The sequence below is a fragment of the Conger conger genome, chromosome 6, assembly GCF_963514075.1.
Source record: "Conger conger chromosome 6, fConCon1.1, whole genome shotgun sequence".
In the NCBI taxonomy this organism is placed as follows: Eukaryota; Metazoa; Chordata; class Actinopteri; order Anguilliformes; family Congridae; genus Conger; species Conger conger.
Window position 1 is genome coordinate 32,120,428 of NC_083765.1, and position 18,436 is coordinate 32,138,863.

The following is an 18,436-nucleotide window of genomic DNA, read 5'->3' on the forward strand; positions in this document are numbered from 1 at the left end:
GGTGTGGGCGGAGTGATATAAGATAGAGGTCCGCCCGATGGGTGTGTGTAGTTCCGGCAGGAGCGGACATCTTGTGGAACTGCAGAGAAGACAAGACAGCGATAGAGGGACAGGACGGAGGAGCTGGAGCGGCACGAACGTCAGATAGCTAGCTAGGTGGCCAGAGCATTGGGATATAAAACCGGTGATCGTTGGTCCACTTCGGTCACCGTTGATTGAGTCACACTGGGTGAAAACGTGGCAGTTATTTAGTTTGCAAATTATTCGGGTTTTTTTTTTTATTTACCTGGCGATTTCAACTGGGAACAGATTGCCCCGGGTAACCCACAGAAAGAGAGAATGGCGCTGAAGCGAATTCATAAGGTAAATTGATGTGAAACGAACTATAACATGTTGGATTACAAACTTATATTATTAATGAAAGGTCGTCTCAGCTTAGACATTAATTTAGAAGGTACCTAGCTATCAAGCAAATATGTTGTGGTTTGAATAGAGCTACTGTTAATCGTGCTACCGTAGCCAGCTAACGGTACTAGGCCTGCGTTTTACGCCGGTCGGTTGATAACGTTCCTAAGGTAGACAGCGCTAGCTTTGGGGGCAATACCAGCGGGAGTGCATAACCATAGCCATAGCCATAGCCTAAACCTAACATATCTAGCTAGCGAGCCAGGATAAGGATATACACATTGAAATGTACAATAACAATTGAATGCGTATAGTCTATGAACTCTAAATATACTCACTGCGGATGGTAGTTTTGTAGGTTAGCTAGTTAAGTTAACGTAACATGGGTAGGAACTGACGATATTCTGATGTCCGTGTTGTAGCCAGACAAATTGGCTATATCGCTAATTTTAACGTTAGCTAGTCTTCAAATTACAAGTTAATGTTGGTTAGCGTAATGGGACTGTTTGGCTGAAATAAGGTTAATATTGCCGTTATACGGGTTAAAGTGAAGCTGAGCGAAAGCCAAAATGGGGTTTGCTACTTTAGCAGCTAACTTTAGCTAGCTAGCTACTGCAGTTGGCTAGCCATTTTAGCGAAGTTACATTTTTTTCGCAAATGCCATGTGCAAACGTTAAAGCTAGCTTAGCGGTTTGTGCCAATCTCTCGTTAGTTTACTTTAGCTACTGCTGAGTAGCTACCTTCGTAGTTATTTTAAAGGTAACGCTTGCTTGCGGGTAACCCGAACTTACCAGGGAGCACTGGCTAGTAGCTATAATTTATAACTATAACGTTAGCTACGTAATGTTACACGTTTGGTAGCCACCGTAAACGTTACGTTTGCTATTGGAAATGCACTGTCTGGCTCTCTATGGCTAGTAGCCAAATATATGGCGCAGGAGCTTGATATTAATGTTCACTATATCCAGTTGGTTACATAAATTATAACGGTAATGTTAGCTACGGCTAAGTTAACTTGACTCTTAATGTTGTCATTCACTGTCATAGCTCATGACGCTCATTTGGCTGGCTAACGTGAATGACTGATGAGCAAACCAGGCTAGCTACCTACCTACCTACCTACCTAACGTAACGCTGGGTAACATAACTTAAATGTCAATTAACTTGGCTAACGTTATTTGGAAGTTAACCACGTCCGTTCCTAAAGTGTGTGCGCCTAGCTAACGTTTATGTGCTAGCTATTCTTAAAATGGCGGCTACGGCGGGCCGACCAGTAACTGTTATTGGTCTAGGTAGCTAGATACTTAAGTGATTGATTAATATGCCAGTGTGAATCTTGAAAAGTAGAGCGTATCAATATGAGACCCTTTAATGTCCCTATAACTTTACTAGCTAGCTTGTTAGCGTTATGTGGCTATGTTAATGACGACTATTAAGTTCCATCTGTAGCTAAGTTAACCAACGTTAGCCCTTGCTTAACGGCCTTGCATAGTTATTTCTTTATGACGGGAATTATATCCGACTGATTACCATCGAAGTTTGAGTCGTTAAGGTTAGAGGTGTAAAGTCGCGCAACGGAGGTTACTCATCCCCGAAGATTATTTGATTAGTCCAGAATCCCCGAGTGACAGGTGGTTGGAATGTAGCTAGCACTTGCTCTGTGTAACACGTTAGGTAAGGTTAACGCCACTTTAGCGAAAAGTTATTCTCGGAATTGCGTTATTAAACACTACGTGGGTCGTTTAGTTCGGCTAGCTACGTTTGTGTATATGTTCTTTCTGTGAACATATAATGGTTAACTGCTTCCGTCAGTATGCGTCTCACAAATTGAATTCCAAAAATTCTTATCCGATGTAGAACAACCCCATGATCGTAAATTATAAGCAAGTAATGTTCACCAAGCGGCACAGTGTGAAACATGTCACGTTTAAAGTTGTCTGGCTTATCCGCTGTAATGATGACTTCCTATAACGGGCACGACTTCCTCGCTCGGAATTGCAGCGGATGGAAAGGAATGAAAACGTTGTGTAATCGTCATGTTGCGGAATTCCTTTGTTATTTCTTTAGTCATGACATGATGCATATCTGAATCATATATATTCATATATTACAAAGGGTGTGATTATACACAGTACATGGTGCAACACTTCACAGAACTCACGGCTGCGTTCACGCATTTGGGGTCTGTTTTGGTTCGATTCTGTGCGTTTTCGTACCAATCTAATTTATTTGAGAAAAGTATAATGTTAAAATGATTATCAAAATGCAGTCAACTCATTATCAAATGCTTAATAACACTATAGCCAATTGACACAAAATGCAGTATGAACTCAACCTGTATTAGACTATGTAAACGACAAGTGTATTGTAAGTGTAAGAATCTTGGTTGGAATACAACTAATCTCATGCTCATGCTCTTTCCGTTTCGCAAACTGACCGGCTGAGTGGCTGTAAGGTGTACCTTACCTGTGTAGATGGTTGCATGGTGTGTGTATTCCTTATTTTCAGTATTGTATGGAATCAAATAGAAATGGCTTATATAGCCTTTACATGACAAAAAAGATTAAAAAAAACAAAAAAAACATCTGGATGGATTTCTAGCAGTCTTGAAACTTGTATATCCTTAAATGTAAGTTTTGGGAAGTATATCTCCCAGTAGGCTGTCCGAAGATATAGTCAGGCACTTCTAGTGAGGCACATTGCAAAGTCCTGTATATACTGCTGTGAATTAAAGCATTTACTGTCACATCGTATTAATGCCTGAAAACCTCTCGTGTCTAGTTTATACAATTGTATGATTTTAACCTGCATGTCCATTTGTAGTCACTCATGTTTGATTTTTTTAAAATTCTTTTTTTATTTTTTGTAGAATCCCTGCTACCCCCCATTAATGCGCTGGTAGCAAATTCTCAATTTATCCCTTCCACGTTATTAGTCATAATGTGCAAGTTTTCACCTCAGTCTGTTTTGTTTGAACAGACTTTTGTAAGGCTGGTGAACTGTGACACTGAACATCCTGTTTTTGTACTTGAGTTTTGTTATGGTAAGCATCACCGACCGCAGGAGCGACTTGGCTGCTTGGGGTGTTGTATCTGAGAACATTCTGCTTGCTATTGCTCGCCATTTTCTTTGTGAGCGACTCCTGCAGGTGGGACCTGGTTTTCCTTCACCTCATCCATATACCTCTGGACATGGGCTATTCCAAGATTATATTCTGTGTTGCTGTGTTTTAGTAACCCAAGAAGGCTGGGCCAGATAAAAAGTTTAGCACTGTAGAGTCAGAATAAGGCGGGAGAACTGAGCAATATAAACTGCATAACCAGATTTCTGATGACCTACATTCCTTTAATTGTTTATCTGTGGTGATTTACTTAGCCAGTAATGTTGCTGCTGCTTCTTGTTTTGTTTTGTAGGCTGTTACATAATTGCCTGTGTTATGTTCCCTGATATTTTGGGTTGATCATGTTTAAATATGTTTTTGATTCTCACATGCCAATCTTTCTTGTCTCCATTTGCCGTCATATATTAAAGGCTTGTAGTATGTCTGCTGTTCTCCTACATACGTTACCTTGTGGGTAGATTAATGGATTTTAATTTTCAATGGAAAACAAGATGGCTGTTTGTCGACGTTAACGATGTAGCTGCATTTTATATCTTTGCTCATCAAATTGGGGAATGGTACCAGGGTCAGTGTTCACATTTCAGATGGTTGTGCTGGGCATATTTTGTGTGGATTTGCTGATATTTTGGAATGTGGTTTGGGTGTTGTAGTGAGCTTGCACCATCTGTGCCTTGTAACCCTTTCCCATTCCAATTGGGATTCCTGAGAAAATTGCAGCTAGTTTATTTCCTGCCATCATCATGATGAACCGGTCGGCTGTCGTAGTCCGCTTCCTGCGACGCTCTCCCTGCAGGAGCACAGGCTTGACCGGTGAGCTGCCTGTGGGGCTGAGCCAGGGTGGTGCAGCCTGCATCTGTGAGTGACCACGTTTGTCAATCCATTTTCGCTGAGCTCTGGGACTCTCCAAAGGGGCACAGGCAACCCCAGATTAATCCTCATCAAAGCAACAGAAATGCAGTGGAAATGCATCACTGCCATTAGGTTCACGCGTTGAAGTACATTGAGAAGGGAAGACTTCAGTCGAGGAAATTAAAGATCTCGGAGTTGCCTAGGGTAAATGAGAATTATTTAAAATGGTAATTTTGAGCCTATATTTCCAGTAAGTATGCACAGTATTGAATTTTTGCCAATATCAGTTATCCAATAATTAACAGGGTGATGTTGGCCAATACCAGGTTGGGTTACTCATTATGCTCCTACTAAATACTTTGTGCAGATGCCGACCTCTTTAAAAAAAAAAACCTATTCATACTGGTCCGGAGTCATTACTGAAAACTACAGTGTCTGAAGTCACTGATGTAGCATCAAAAGATGTAGAATTTGCTCCCACAAAAGTAGCCGGCCTTTGCCAGTGCTGTAGTCTGCTATGTAGCCAGTGGCAGCTCTTGTGGAACTCGCCGATCAATAATCACCAAAGGCTAGGAATGCACCAAAATCAGAATTTCAGCCAATACCGATAACCGGTAATTACTGGTAATTAATGTTCGCTGATTTGGTCTGTATAAGAAATGTGTTCATACCCTAATCTTGAGTTTGACATACTATAAATGGGGTCAACACATAAGGGGGAAAAAATATTTCAACATTTTGACCCGGCCAATGCATAAAACCCCAGCTTTGCTGTAAAGTTTCTTGCAAGAAATTACTGAGGGCAATAGTAGGCTAAACAAAATTACATAAAGGAGTGGTATTACTACTACTTGCAACTGAAGTAACAAATTGACACTGCAGTTGTTAATTATAATTTTTTTTTTAAACTGATTGACCATCAGTTAATTGTTACTGTTGAAAATTGGTAGGCTATTAATGGCATACATGTTTCAAGCTTTTTACTTTTTTTTTTTTTCTTTGAATGAAAGCGTTGATGCTGTGTTTATGTTCTGAGTTAAGCCAAGGGTTATTGTTAGTATTTAATAATAGTTTTTTTTAACAGTGCTTCTTTTAAATAATTATAAGCCCTCTTGTGTTATTGCCTTATGTTGTTTCCAGCCATGGCCATAGGCAAGAATGATGCACAAATGGTTAAAAAAAGAAATAATCACTGGTTGCCATATTGGCTTCATCTGACCGATACCAATAATGCAATAATGGAAATTTTAACTAACGTCAGCCAATACCAATATATCATGCATCCTTTATTTCCATTGCATACCCTGATGTACTATGCGTCTATGGACGTCGTCTTGTGTTTTCTACTATATATGGAATTTATTTGGATTTTGTCTGACATTAACGGTCTTACTCATTGAAGTGTAAATGCCTTCACAAACCACCTAATGGGGTTGGGTTGAATTATGTCAGCGTGTGTATGTATCAGTAGCTACACTTGTGTATGTACCCTGTCCAAGACTGCTCACAGCCAAAACATGGGTGCAGTAAAATCCAGCACTGCAGTATGATTAGTTCAGTTTTCTTAAGGTCTTTTTGTCATTTATTTGGCACAAACCGGTTGGTCGGTCAGTCCGGTCCGGGGGGGGGGGGGGGGCACTGAGAAAAGGCTCTGAAGTAACAAGACAGCTGGGTGAAGGTTTCATTTGGAGCCCTGGCATGTGCTGGTCCATTCACGCTCCCCCCCTAGAAACACACACCTCAGTCTCCACTGCGCAGTCCCCTTTGCCTTCTCGGCCCATTGCCCCAAAGAAAGCAGGACTAAATTTAGACGCCATTGCCAAAAACACACAGGCCTCATCTCATCCAGCCCCAATCACTATGACGAGACCTCTGTCCCATCACCTATGCATAATTAAAATCCAGCACAGAAAATTAAACCGGCTTCGATTGGCAAAGAAACTGAGGTTTTGCTCTTTTGGCCCCAGTACCTGGATTCGAGTCACTTCTGTTCTGCTGTTGAAATTTAGAATACATGCAATTCCTTGCCCACTCATTTAGCCTTTTATTTAGGATATCAATGATTCTCATTGTATCCGAAAGAAAATCTGGACTAGTTGAAATCATTACAGGGCATGTATTGTATGTGTCCCAACAGTTTTTCATTCTGCTTTAGAGCCTATAGAGCTAGTGTGTTTGGTTTGAGCTGATGTTGAAAGACTAACAAAATATTGACATAGTGGAAGCTTTTGGCAGTTTGTCAGCCATTAAATGTTCTTATTGGTGAATTTTTGAAATGAAGTGTAGGTTGTAGATCTGCCTACTCTTATGCTGTGACTGAATGTTGCCTGTCAGTTGTAGTTGAGGTTGCGCATATATTCTCATCGTGCCAGAGCCATTTGAAGTGGTGCCAAGTTGCCGGTTTTGTGGAAGTCAGCAACAACCAGTTGTAAAAAAGAAAAGAAAAAAGGCGGTTCTGCAAATGTTCACATCTTAATTCCTCAGCCCTAGAACTGTCATCTTAGAAGCCTTAATTGAAGTGTAGGTTAATTCGATTTTCAAATTGAAGTGTACAGTGTCTTATAGCGCCAATGACCTGGCGACTGAAGGGTCTTTAAAAATGTGAAATTACTGAAAATGAGTGTGAAATGGTGCAACGTGGTATCAGTGTCAAAGGTAAACCATTAGGTTCTCAAATGCATAAAAATCTTCTAATTCTGGTGAATATGTATTTGGCCATTTGTCCACTTTAATCTGATGTCTTGACACGACGTACGAGTAATGAGTGCCGTCATTTTGCTGCCGCTCCAGAGTTGGCTGTGTCCCACTGTGGTTATAATTGAGGGTTTTCCAGTTTGAACCTATAGTGTAATTCTATAGTGTAATTCTGCTCCCAAGCAACTGATCTTGAAACATCCATTGTTACCAATCAGTATCAACAGTTATACAAGTTCCCAGAGACCCCCAAGCTCTCATGAAGGTTACTCTCAGAAGCTTTGCCTGCCCCGTGCATTAACGGCTTCCCCGTGGTCTCGCGCATAATGGCCTTCTCACCTTCACTGCTGTGTGCTAAGTGAACAAGTCTAATGCGATTCCGAAAATCTTCAATCCACTTCATTGTATTTCTCTCAACTGTGTTTAGTCACATCGCCTAAAATCTAAGGAAAGTGGTAGAATTACATATGAAGCCAAATATGAAATGCAGTCAATTGAATGTAATGCAAGTAAAACACTTTTGTTCAGATGGAAGCTCTTCTGGCTGATTTTTATTGTGAATACTGCTTGACACAATGAGCTTAGCAATCGATTTGGTTTCAGTTGGTACATTGAAATACTGAACAGAAAGCCGTGTAGCATATTTATGGTTGCATTCAGACTGTCGGCCTCAATGTCAGTTGTTGCTGGCATCTGAATTTTTAGACTGACTTAATACTTATTTTGGAAAGCACCCCAGCAGTGCTACCAATGCAGTATTGTGACTACATTACCCAGTGACGTGGAGAGTGACATCATTGTATTTCCAGATTCAAGTGTGGCACAAGTCGGAACTGGAAAGTTGCTACTCCCTGTAACCCACAAACACACTTCTAAAACATCCAAACTGTGTTGCGCATAAGGGGACTGCTTTTACCTGCAGTCTGATTGTAACCTTGTAAACGTTGAATTTGCAGTGTCAATTAGTTCCCTTGTGATTGCTGAGGTCCAATATGGGCCTTGAGGAGATCAGTTATGTGGGGGTAACGTGCACGTTTTATCCCCATGTAACTTGAGCTAAGAGAAATCTTCCATCCCTTGCACTGACTCCAGCGATGTCAAATCTTCCATATTAAAATGCCTTGTACTGTAGCCTTTGTTTTGCTGACATACGGTGTTGCCCTTAGTTAATTTACAGTCTGTGGTTTTAACCAGGTAGTCGTGTGCTGCTACTGTGCCTTTATCGGCTCCTTTAGTAATGATGGGTGATGGATTGGTGGGTTTTTCCTGAAAACCAATATTCTGCACAAGAGTTTAAACTGTCAATAGTCCTGTGTGTGCTTTCAGGTGGCAGTGACATCGGCCTAATTCACTGATTAATTTGATGTAGTGCAGCTACCAGTCATTCAAGTAAATTGAATGGGCTCTAGAACACACTCCTAGGGTACACCATTCCCTGCACATACTGTGGCCTGTAAGAAATAATTAAATTCTAATATGGATCAAATTTCAAACACTTTTTTTGACGCCTCCTTTGGTTTTCTGTAAATCTGCATATCATTCCTTGATGGTCCTTGTGAGTCTGAAATTTGAAAGAGGTGTGACAACTTCAGCCTGCTGTTGTCTGGACATGGTGAAAGCACAAGCCTGCATACTTGTAGGTTGCCAAAATGGGAGCTATAGCGGGGCTTCTTGGGTGTTGGGTGACAGAGGAAATGGCACCACATTGCTGTGCTGACCACTTCAGTACAAGCCGTGCTGAAATGCGAAACTTCTTCGAAAGCTCAGCCAAGTTAACAGATTTTTGTTGTCTTTGCTCCTGGTAAGTGTCGTTCAGTAACAGGAAAAATCATTGTATATCATTTGTAGAACTTTGGATTACTACACCGAGAACTGTTCACTTGAACTTATGACCTTGTCAGTGGACCTCTGCTGTAGACCGGTCAGTGGTGGACAGCATGTGCCAAGATCAGTGACAACCCTAAGTCTGACATTGACGTAGATGACATAAGTAATTTTGCTGAAATGTTTACCCCCACAACACGTGTGGACTCTTTTTTTTTGGTATTTTTATCTGTTGTTGAAAGGGGTGTGTTTGTATCTGCAGACATGCCGGACTCGGTAACAGGTGTAACCGAACCCTTCACAACAGCCAGATTAGTGGCTTCAAGTCATTGGGTTCCCCACAATTTTAATTTTGTAGGGAATATGTTCATTTTGAATGCTGGTGTCCAAGAGCTGTAGTGTGTTACCCAAAAATATTTCTGCAGGTGTGAATTTTGATTGTTTCTGACCTTTAGGCCCCAGGGATTGTTTGGATGCATTAAAAAATGTACAAACTAATTAAAAAGGCATCTGTGTAAAGGCTGTTAGTGAGCCTAGGAAAATCTAGTTCCCTTTGTACATTTCAAACTACTTTCCTGAACTCGCTCCTATGCTCGAAGTTTTAAGTTTAACATTTATTCCCGATTTAACGTAATTCGAGTTCGGGTCAAGTGTTTTTCTTGTTGAGTAGCATTTTGCTGGTTTAGTTGTAGGGCCTTTGTATCTGATTTGGCACCTGACGTTGATTTGCTTAAAGAGCAAGTGTCAAAGTGTGAGCAAAGGTCAGGTGTTAAAACTTGTGAAGAGTTCAGATGGAATACATATTTTCTTCTCTTTGAAATGGTAATCAGTCTCCAGGCAGTCTGGGAGGTCCAGCAGTGTAGGAGACTTGCAAATCCGCTTTTCTCTGATGGCAAATCTTGCCGTTTACCCATGGAGTCATTTTCATTTTTCCACCCCAAGGCTCAGGTGAATGACTGAGCGAAGCTCGGCAGTTTTAAGTGCTGAAGACGTGTGCTGCAGACTGGCAGTGCACTGTACGCTGCGTGTTTCTTCATCCCTCCGCCCTCCTGCCGGACCTCTCTTCTGTCCTCATTCTCATTACGAGATGTGCAGTCCGCATGAGCACCATGCAGCCGCCCCGCTGCTGGTGGCTGTTAGCATCTCGGCTTCACACCATGCGAGCAGAAGGCAAAGAGGTGATGCTGTTGTCACGTTGGTTGTGCGGAACTGCATGTGAACCTGAAACCAGCATTTGCTTTAAAGAAGTCGGCCACGTTGTCTGAATGGTTAGAGACAGCAGGGCACTGACGTCCCCCGCAGATGCAATTAAGGGTTCCTCCCCCCCCCTTGACGAAATGAACGTCAACGTGAATGTCAATGGGACCTGAGAAGGTCGGTTATTAGTGACGCAAGTCCTCTTGTGCTGAAGTCCTTAGCTGCCAGGGGCCCTATTGCAGCAGGTTGGAAAGGCTACTTTTGGCAGTCCACTTTTTTGATCATGGGTGTTCCGGATAGATTTGGGAAGTGTCCTTGGCCTGGCCTTGGGTAATATGCTCTTTGCACCAGTTTTATATAAGGTTGTGACCTTTTCCCTCAATGTCAGTAGTTCTCACTTATGAAGAAACTGCGGGAGTTGAGGAGTCCATCCCTGGAGGGATTTTTAAAAATGCTGGCAACCGTTGAATTCCATTGCCTCTGCTTTCATTTGAGCAAAGCTGATCTGCACATAGGCTGGTTCCTCTCCTGAAAGCAGGCAGGCAGTAGGCTTGCCAGTCATCCTGACGGTGTGCGGTCCTGCGGTACAGCCGTAAAGTAGCCGGACCGCCACGCTGAAGAACAGCGGCTCGGGTGCCGTTCCTCTCCCGGCAGTCTCCATCTGGTCCCCAAAAGCGCAAGAACATCTCCACAGAGCTCCGTGTCCTGGAATGGCAGCTGCTCTGAGATGCGCCGTCTCTGTAGGCCCGGCAGGCTTACTGAGGAGAGCGCAGTCTGGCGGGCAGTGACTCAGCAGAGTCTGGCTGTCTCCGAGACTTCAATGTGAGACTCCTCTGTTGGGACTTCAGGCAGCGGTCTCCTCTTAAGCACTCAAAATGGGGGAAGGAACGAACTGTTTAACAAGTGCTGACTTAATATGAAGGTACAAGCCCTACAGAGCAAACTGGGAATGAGGATCAGCCTAGCTTTTGTTTACTGTAGCAGAGCATAGAATGCACCAGCAGTGCCTGAAACAAACGCACCATAAACAAACAATGGCCATTGGCAATTTTTTCACCGTGTGAACGGCTGGCCAGCGCCGTTTTTGTGGTCGGCTGAAATATGGAAACATGACACCCCCCCCCCCCTTTTCTGTTTTGCTTGTAAAGGAAATGGTCTCGACTTCACATGGCCTAACTTGTCTGCGTAATTTCCTTTTTGGCAGATAAAGCTTTGTCTGTAATTGTCATCACATGGTGCACTCTGGCCCCCCTAGGGAAACCGTGCAGGCATCCGTCACAGGGGTAATTGTTTAGCTGGGGTCATGTCAGGGCATGAGTTGCACCTTAAGTGACGAAATGCGTTATGAGAAGCATTTGAAGAGCATTTTTCTCTTGGTACTCTAATGTGCAAAGAGTGTTGAACTATTTTTGGGCGCATTTGGGCAATTCAGGATTGCTTTGGAAACAAACTGGAATCGTTAGCTTGAAGGAGGCCTTCTCAAAGTTAATTTCCTTCTAAATATCTCCAGGTTTTAATTATGCTAAGTACTTATTGGATTACCCAGTGCCATGTGTGCTAGTGCATAGGCCGGTTTGAGGGAGTGTAATTTCAGTACCTCAAGTTGTTCCATTTCTAGTCAATTTAGAAATCTGATGTAGCGAGCTTTCGATGGAGTATATTTGAGTAGTATAATGTGCTGAGTGGAAACCACTGCAATCAAGTTATTGAAATGTGCAGAGGTACCTATTGGAGCTCTGGGGTCAAACTTTATTTCGGCAACTTTTGATGATTCTGCATCAGCGCGAGGATGTGATTGAGTTCCACAGTTGAGCCTTTCAAAATTTTTAGTCGTAAATTTGGTTTGACTGCCCCGGAAGTACAAATGCTGTGAACAGAATCTTCCATCTGGCCTGCCTCACCTGCGTCTCACCCTCTGGCTCTCTCTCTGTCTGTCTACAGGAGCTGAATGACTTGGCGCGTGACCCCCCAGCACAATGCTCCGCAGGCCCAGTGGGAGATGACAGTAAGTCACACGCGTGTCACTCACGTGTCCTGCTCTTGCATTGACATGGCTCTTCAGAAACGCCATCTCCTAACTGCACATTTCGTTTCTCCACAGTGTTTCACTGGCAAGCTACAATCATGGGGCCTGTGAGTATTGCATATCCTCTGCTTTGCACGTTTTCAGATTTTGATGTTATTGGCTCGGTCGCATTTTGACGCCTTCTCCCTTTTCCCCCCCCGTTTCCTGCAGAATGACAGTCCATATCAGGGTGGTGTTTTCTTCTTGACAATTCACTTCCCCACAGACTACCCTTTCAAACCTCCCAAGGTGAGTCTCTTTAAACGAGTCAGCACTGCACGCATTGCGTGAATCCATTGAGGTTTTTGGAAATGTATTTTAGGTCAGCAGGCCTAAAGATTTGATTTGATTATGCTTTTCTGCTCATGCTTCTGAAGTCCTGCATTTAAAGATCCAGGATAATGGAAAAGATAAGATGGCTAGATAACCTAAAACCTGAAACTAAAGTAAAAATGAATTGGAACATTTTATCATAATAGGCATGCCACGTAATACATTTCATTCATATCGACATTTGGTTAGAACTCAATTTATATGGTAATGTCTTAACCATGCAGGACTAGGACAGTCATTTTTTAATTAGTGTCTCGTCAGCCCTTCATCCTAGTTAAATTTGTGGCTTTAATTTAGTACAGAAATGGGCAATGCTGGCTGTATGTTTCTGATTGTCATGCCAACTTCTGGCCTAATTTAGCCCTAACATTTACGCCATCTGACATTTCAGCTACATTTTGTGATAAGCACAGGTTCTAGTGTCCCTTTTTGAAATGCTTTTCAGTGATCTAACCTACAAGTGAACCATTGTCAGTGTATACAACCAGTCAGATCATTCAACCAGGGTAAATTGTGAAAAGATCTGCAAACACTCCGGCCCTCCAGGACCAGAATTTCCCACCCCTGATTTAGCACCTTGTTTGCTTGTTGAAGAAATTCTAGAAGCATATAGCAGCAATGAGTTGCCCCGTTGTATTGTATTGGCTGTTAGGTGACACTGGCTGGGTGAACAGCAGGCTCAGGTGCTATGCCGTTCAGGGGCCTGTAATGGCACACTGCCCACCGTTCGTGGCTTCACAGTGCATCTGTCCCGTTTCCCAGAATGCAGTGTGCTCACACGGCACACCCAGGAGCTGGAGTGCTTCTCCACAACAAGAAGGGTGCTCTCCATTCACCTGTAAGCACACCCTGGGTGCTAAGAGCCGCTGTGTAGTCACTGCTGCTGGCTTGACAGTGTCATGCTGCTCAATACGTGGTTAAAGAACTGGCTACTCAAACGTTTCTGTCAATTTCAGTTTTATATTGGAACCACAAACCAGTCATTCTCCACATTTTCAGAAAAGGCAAAAGGTGTTTGAGCATGTGAAACACTCTGCTAAAATGTGTTCTGCCTGCATTCTTTTATCCATCATCTGTAGCTAAATCATTGTTATGGAAACCTGACACACAACCTGAAGTTTTGCCCTTTTTCTTTTTAGGTTGCGTTTACCACAAGAATTTATCACCCTAATATTAACAGTAATGGCAGCATCTGTCTCGATATTCTAAGATCACAGTGGTCGCCTGCATTAACTATTTCTAAAGGTAAGAGCTTTGGTATTCTAAGCCTGCTTTAATGTAGGCCTCAGGCGTTTAACCTCCATGTTCTTCATAAACCTCTGCTTTGAAGAGCTCCCTTGAAGCTGTCAGCTTGCACACTTAGCAGGATGTAAGCTCATGTTTGGTTGCATTGCTATGTTCTTGTTGCTAAATGAAAGCCCTGTGCTCTTTTGTCACTGAGCTTGTGTGAGTACGTCTAGTTTCCAGTCCAGGTGCAGTCTCACAAGTCCTCTGTGCTCTTAAATCCTGTTAGGTAGCATGTTTGGCTGACCTCTGCACTTTACCTCTGGGTGAAGCTGTCATTATATGCTAAGGATAGGACAGGCTTTTTTTCCTGGTGGTGTGCTAGCTTGCATTCTGCTAATTTTCTTTTTAGTAAAGGCCTCTTTCAAATCACTGATGTAATTTGACAAATAAATGGCCACCCTTTGGAAGGATGAGCACCTAATGGATGTAAAAAGGAATATGTAGCATTTTTTCTTATCCCACAGTTGCTAGTATAGTTCTGCGCTTCTGGTGAACCCAGCCCTAGCCTCTCTTACAACCAACGGCACAGAACTGTACACATCTCATACGAGCCCTTCTAGGGACAAACGCTGGCAATCAACTGAAGCTGTACATGTTGGGGTGCAATTGTTTGGCACAATGATCAAAGCAATTGTATCTGTCAGTGCTTTGCTAGGAGAGCTTAAAATGAATGTAATGTGCAGTCCTAATACAGGTTCTTTCTTTTTTGCAGTTCTTTTGTCCATTTGTTCACTGTTATGTGATCCAAACCCAGATGACCCTCTAGTGCCCGAGATTGCACGCATCTACAAAACAGATAACGAAAAGTGAGTACGCCTCCACGCACGCACACACGCGCACACACACACACGCGTTTAATGTAGGCAGCTTCCAGGATTACTCTTAGTTTTCTTGGAACTTCAGCTAGATAATCCTTTCCTATTGCATGAAACGCTGATTCTGAAGTATTTGAAAAATGTTTTAATGATGGAAATGTCCCCATCACCTTTAGAGTCATTTTCGCACTGTCTGAAATGGTGGTGGGGGGTCTGACTCTGCATAACCCTGGACCGTTTTGCTTTGTTAGATATAATAGGCTAGCACGGGAATGGACAGACAAGTATGCAATGCTTTAGGGTAAGGGTACCTGCATCTTGGAACGTGAGGGGGATGGTGTTTCTCCACTGAACCGCATGGAGACCGAGCTGAACGTTCACTAACCCCAGGCATTTGTACTTGGCCTGAGCGCATTAACCTGACCGCTTGCGATTGAGGCGGGGCCGCTGCAGCCGGTCTTCTGCATTATTAATTCTCTCAGTGGGGTTGGACTGCGGGTTTGCAGATGGAGTGACCTCTTTAACCCATTATGGACTAAGACGCCCTGTAGAAATCCCTTAGAAAGGTCTAAGAATCACAGCATTCCAACAGTATTGAAAAATGGACATATGATCAAATACAAGGTTTGTGTCCCATCCGGCTGTTATGGGAGACCTCACGCACAGGTCGCTGTGCTGGGAGGACTTGGGCGTTGGAAGTTGCTCTGTTTTGATTTTGTATCTGAAGTGCTTAGAAACGGCATGATGTACTTAACACTCGACTTCGGTCTGGTGATTTGAACCTTGGGTGGTGTTTGTTCAGAAACGGGTGCTGAAATTGAGCAGTAGAGCATGTTGTGTGGAACATCAGCGTTCACTGAGAATAATGGAGTGTGATGTGTTTTGATCTATATTCATAGCCAGTACAGGTTAGTATGTAATAGATTACTGGCTAGACTACTTTGTCATAGGTTGTTAGTCAAAGTAGCCCGTGAATCTTGAAGCACCAGCCAGTATGAATCGGTGTGTTGTATGACTATCTGCCCGTTTCCTTCATTTGGCTCTTATGTTTTTTTTCTTTCCAACTTCATAACCCTCCCCCCCCCCCTCATGTAGTGTCTTCCCAGAGCTCACTGCTATCATAGCACATTGCATCTGTAGTGTTCTCTTGTCATGTAGCTAGCATTTTGCCATCCACAGTAGTAGCAGAGGTGCACAACCTTTAGCGGACCAAGATGTGAGCATCAATTGTACAGCGCTTTGGATAAAGGCGCTATATAAATGCCAACCATTTACCCTTTAGCTTGTAAATAAATTTTAACAAATGTTTCAAAATTCTCTAAATGGTACAACTTTGATTTGACTTTTTAAAATAGGATGGTTATTTTCAACATAGAGGAAAACCGTCCAGTAGTGTTGTCCCATCGGCCCCTTTGGTTCTGTTGTACTTTGCCCTCTGAAAGTCCACAACAGGAAGCTTTAGTGAGCCCCTGGGTCAGTTATCTCACTGCATTGCCATGGCTTTTGGAGTTCAGTTTGAATTTATTTTTCATGTATTGACATCTTTTAGTGCAATGTTTTAACAGCATGACAGTTTGGTCACTCGTTAGCTGTTGCTTTTTGAGAGGTGTTTTAGAAATGATGGCTAGATGGCGATTAGACAGGAGGTTTACAGGTAGAGCACTGCCACTCTTCCTCCGGATGTGTCCTAACCCGGCTGCCACGCTGATACTTGTCTCCAGCCTCAATCCCCTATATGACACAGCAGGTCGTTAAAGTGTGAATATCTCCATTGTCTGAACTTTGCTTAGTGTTTCTTGTGACATCACCTGGCCAAACCTAGTTCCGGCTCATGCAACAAAGCTATTGGCCCTCCGAAAAGTTTCTGATTTATGTTTTAGCCCAGTTTAGTTACGCGTATACAGTATGAGCTGCTGGTTTTTCCCTGTCCTCGGGTAATGTATTTCAATTAGGTGCAGCTTAAATATGTTTTGCGGTTGGTCATAGGTAAATGTACAGTTAAACGGCTGGTGCGATTGGCCAGTTGAGCTGCACTTTCGTGCTTGTTTTTCCTGAGTGACACTTGTCATGTATTGCATGCGTGGTGCGGTTATCCTGTTCTGTTGATTGCTGGGATACTATAGTGTAACTGTTTCCTTCTCTTCACACAGGTACAACAGAATAGCGCGGGAATGGACTCAGAAGTATGCAATGTGATGCCACCTCGCCGAAGTCAGAACAAACACGTATTATAGCTGGAATAAACTTTAAATTACTGGTTTATTTTTATTTTTTTGTTTTCTTATTTGGCTGCTCCCCTGTATAAAACCATATTTAGATGTTTCTTTTTTTTTTTTTCTGGCCCGCATTCATTCACACGCTCTCACAAGAAGATGGTGTCTCCTGCCCAGGCCAAGACCAGGTTCTTGAGTTTTTAATGTAATTTTCCCATTGAAAAAAAGGAAACTGCCCACAGTTCTTTCTGAAAACTCAATGGAGCATGTGGCCATAGCAGGCCAACACATCACCCCAGCCACTTGGTTATGAGGCTTTAAAGAACCAAACCAACAACAGTGTTCCTCATCGCTCTAACACGTGCTGAAGATGCCAACAAAACAAGGATGCTCCACGCGCTACCAGCCCCATCTTGTAAGGATCACCTCATTGCTGGGACAGCATCCATTTTTTTGTAAGCTTTTCCCAATAAAGTTAGAGACCTTGAGGTCTGTTCAAATGTATTTTCTGCTCATAACTGACCGCCTGGATGGTGAACTGCTGTAAAGTATACGCATCAGCAGCGAGGAAGTTAAAAAAAAAAAAAAGAAAAAAAAAAAGAAATAAAAGAAATAAAAAAAGTCGAATATAATGCTGTATTTTATGCATGTTAATAAAGGAATAAAGTTTATGTTCTGCAGACAATGCAAATTTGGAGGATGGGATGGGTAGGGTGGGAGGAGAACTCGGCCCCCTTTTTAGGGTTTTTGTTTTTTGTATTTTTTTTTTTCTTTGTTTTTAGAAGTTGGGAGCTATTAGTTGATCCATCTTCCAAAACACTTTTCTTGTAGCACTGAAAAAAGATGCAAAGCCCTCAACGGAAGACTGATCGACTAATAGCTCTGCAAGTTATTGATTTGTTTTATTTCTTCTTTCCCCCCCCCCCCCCCCCCCCCCTCAATAAAGTTGCATAAACCAATACTTGGTAGCCTGGTGCAATTTGTATAAAGCTGTCTTTTTGTATGTGGCTGTATTCACTGTAATGATAATAAAAGCGGTGGGCCTTGGGACTGCAGAGCTCTTTCTTTGTCACCTGTCCCCCCTTAGTTATTCCCTGGTTTCTTAGTCTGGTTCAATTCCTCTGGAAATGTCTGAAATCAGATTCTATACAGCTCATCGGAAGTACGGTCAGGGGAACTGAAACCAGGTTTGCTTCTTGACTTCATTTATGGTTCCAAACTTTTTAGTTGAGATGCTGTCATTTTGCCGCATGCATGTTACTAAATTGGGTTTATCCTATGCATAAAGGAAGTATTCCGTAAACATACCAACTTGAATATGAGTGGTGCATGGATGATGCTGTTGGAGATCTATCGTTAGCAGTTAATGATCAAAAGGAGGTACTTGCTTCACTTGTACGGGTATACCTGGGGAAAGTATTACAGGATATATTTGTAAATCATGCGTCACTTGGACTTCATCTGTATAGTATCGTAAACCCTTCCCTGCTTCCCGAAACGTTGTAACCTGAAATACTTTTATGGATCGTTTTGTTGATGGCTGTACAAGTGCTGGCACATGCTCTGCACGGATTGAGGAAATGACGAGCTCCTGTAATATATTGGTCCTTAAACGGTAGCCCCGATAGATTAG

At 42.6% G+C, this 18,436-nt stretch overlaps 1 protein-coding gene across 2 annotated transcripts; it reads left to right on the plus strand.

Annotated features, from left to right (window-relative positions):
- Positions 1-29: 29 nt before the first annotated feature.
- On the plus strand, positions 30-17,853 carry LOC133130481 (ubiquitin-conjugating enzyme E2 D2-like). 2 transcript variants are annotated; one of them, XM_061245096.1, is made up of 8 exons: positions 30-363; positions 12,032-12,095; positions 12,192-12,223; positions 12,327-12,404; positions 13,628-13,733; positions 14,488-14,581; positions 14,842-14,891; positions 16,741-17,853. In XM_061245096.1, the coding sequence occupies exons 1-7, from the start codon at positions 340-342 to the stop codon at positions 14,888-14,890; spliced, it is 447 nt and encodes a 148-aa protein (XP_061101080.1). In that variant the 5' UTR covers positions 30-339; the 3' UTR covers position 14,891; positions 16,741-17,853. The 2 variants fall into 2 exon arrangements, with proteins under 2 accessions (XP_061101080.1, XP_061101081.1); XM_061245097.1 differs by lacking the exon at positions 14,842-14,891 and having other exon boundaries at positions 33-363.
- The last annotated feature ends 583 nt before the right edge of the window (positions 17,854-18,436 follow it).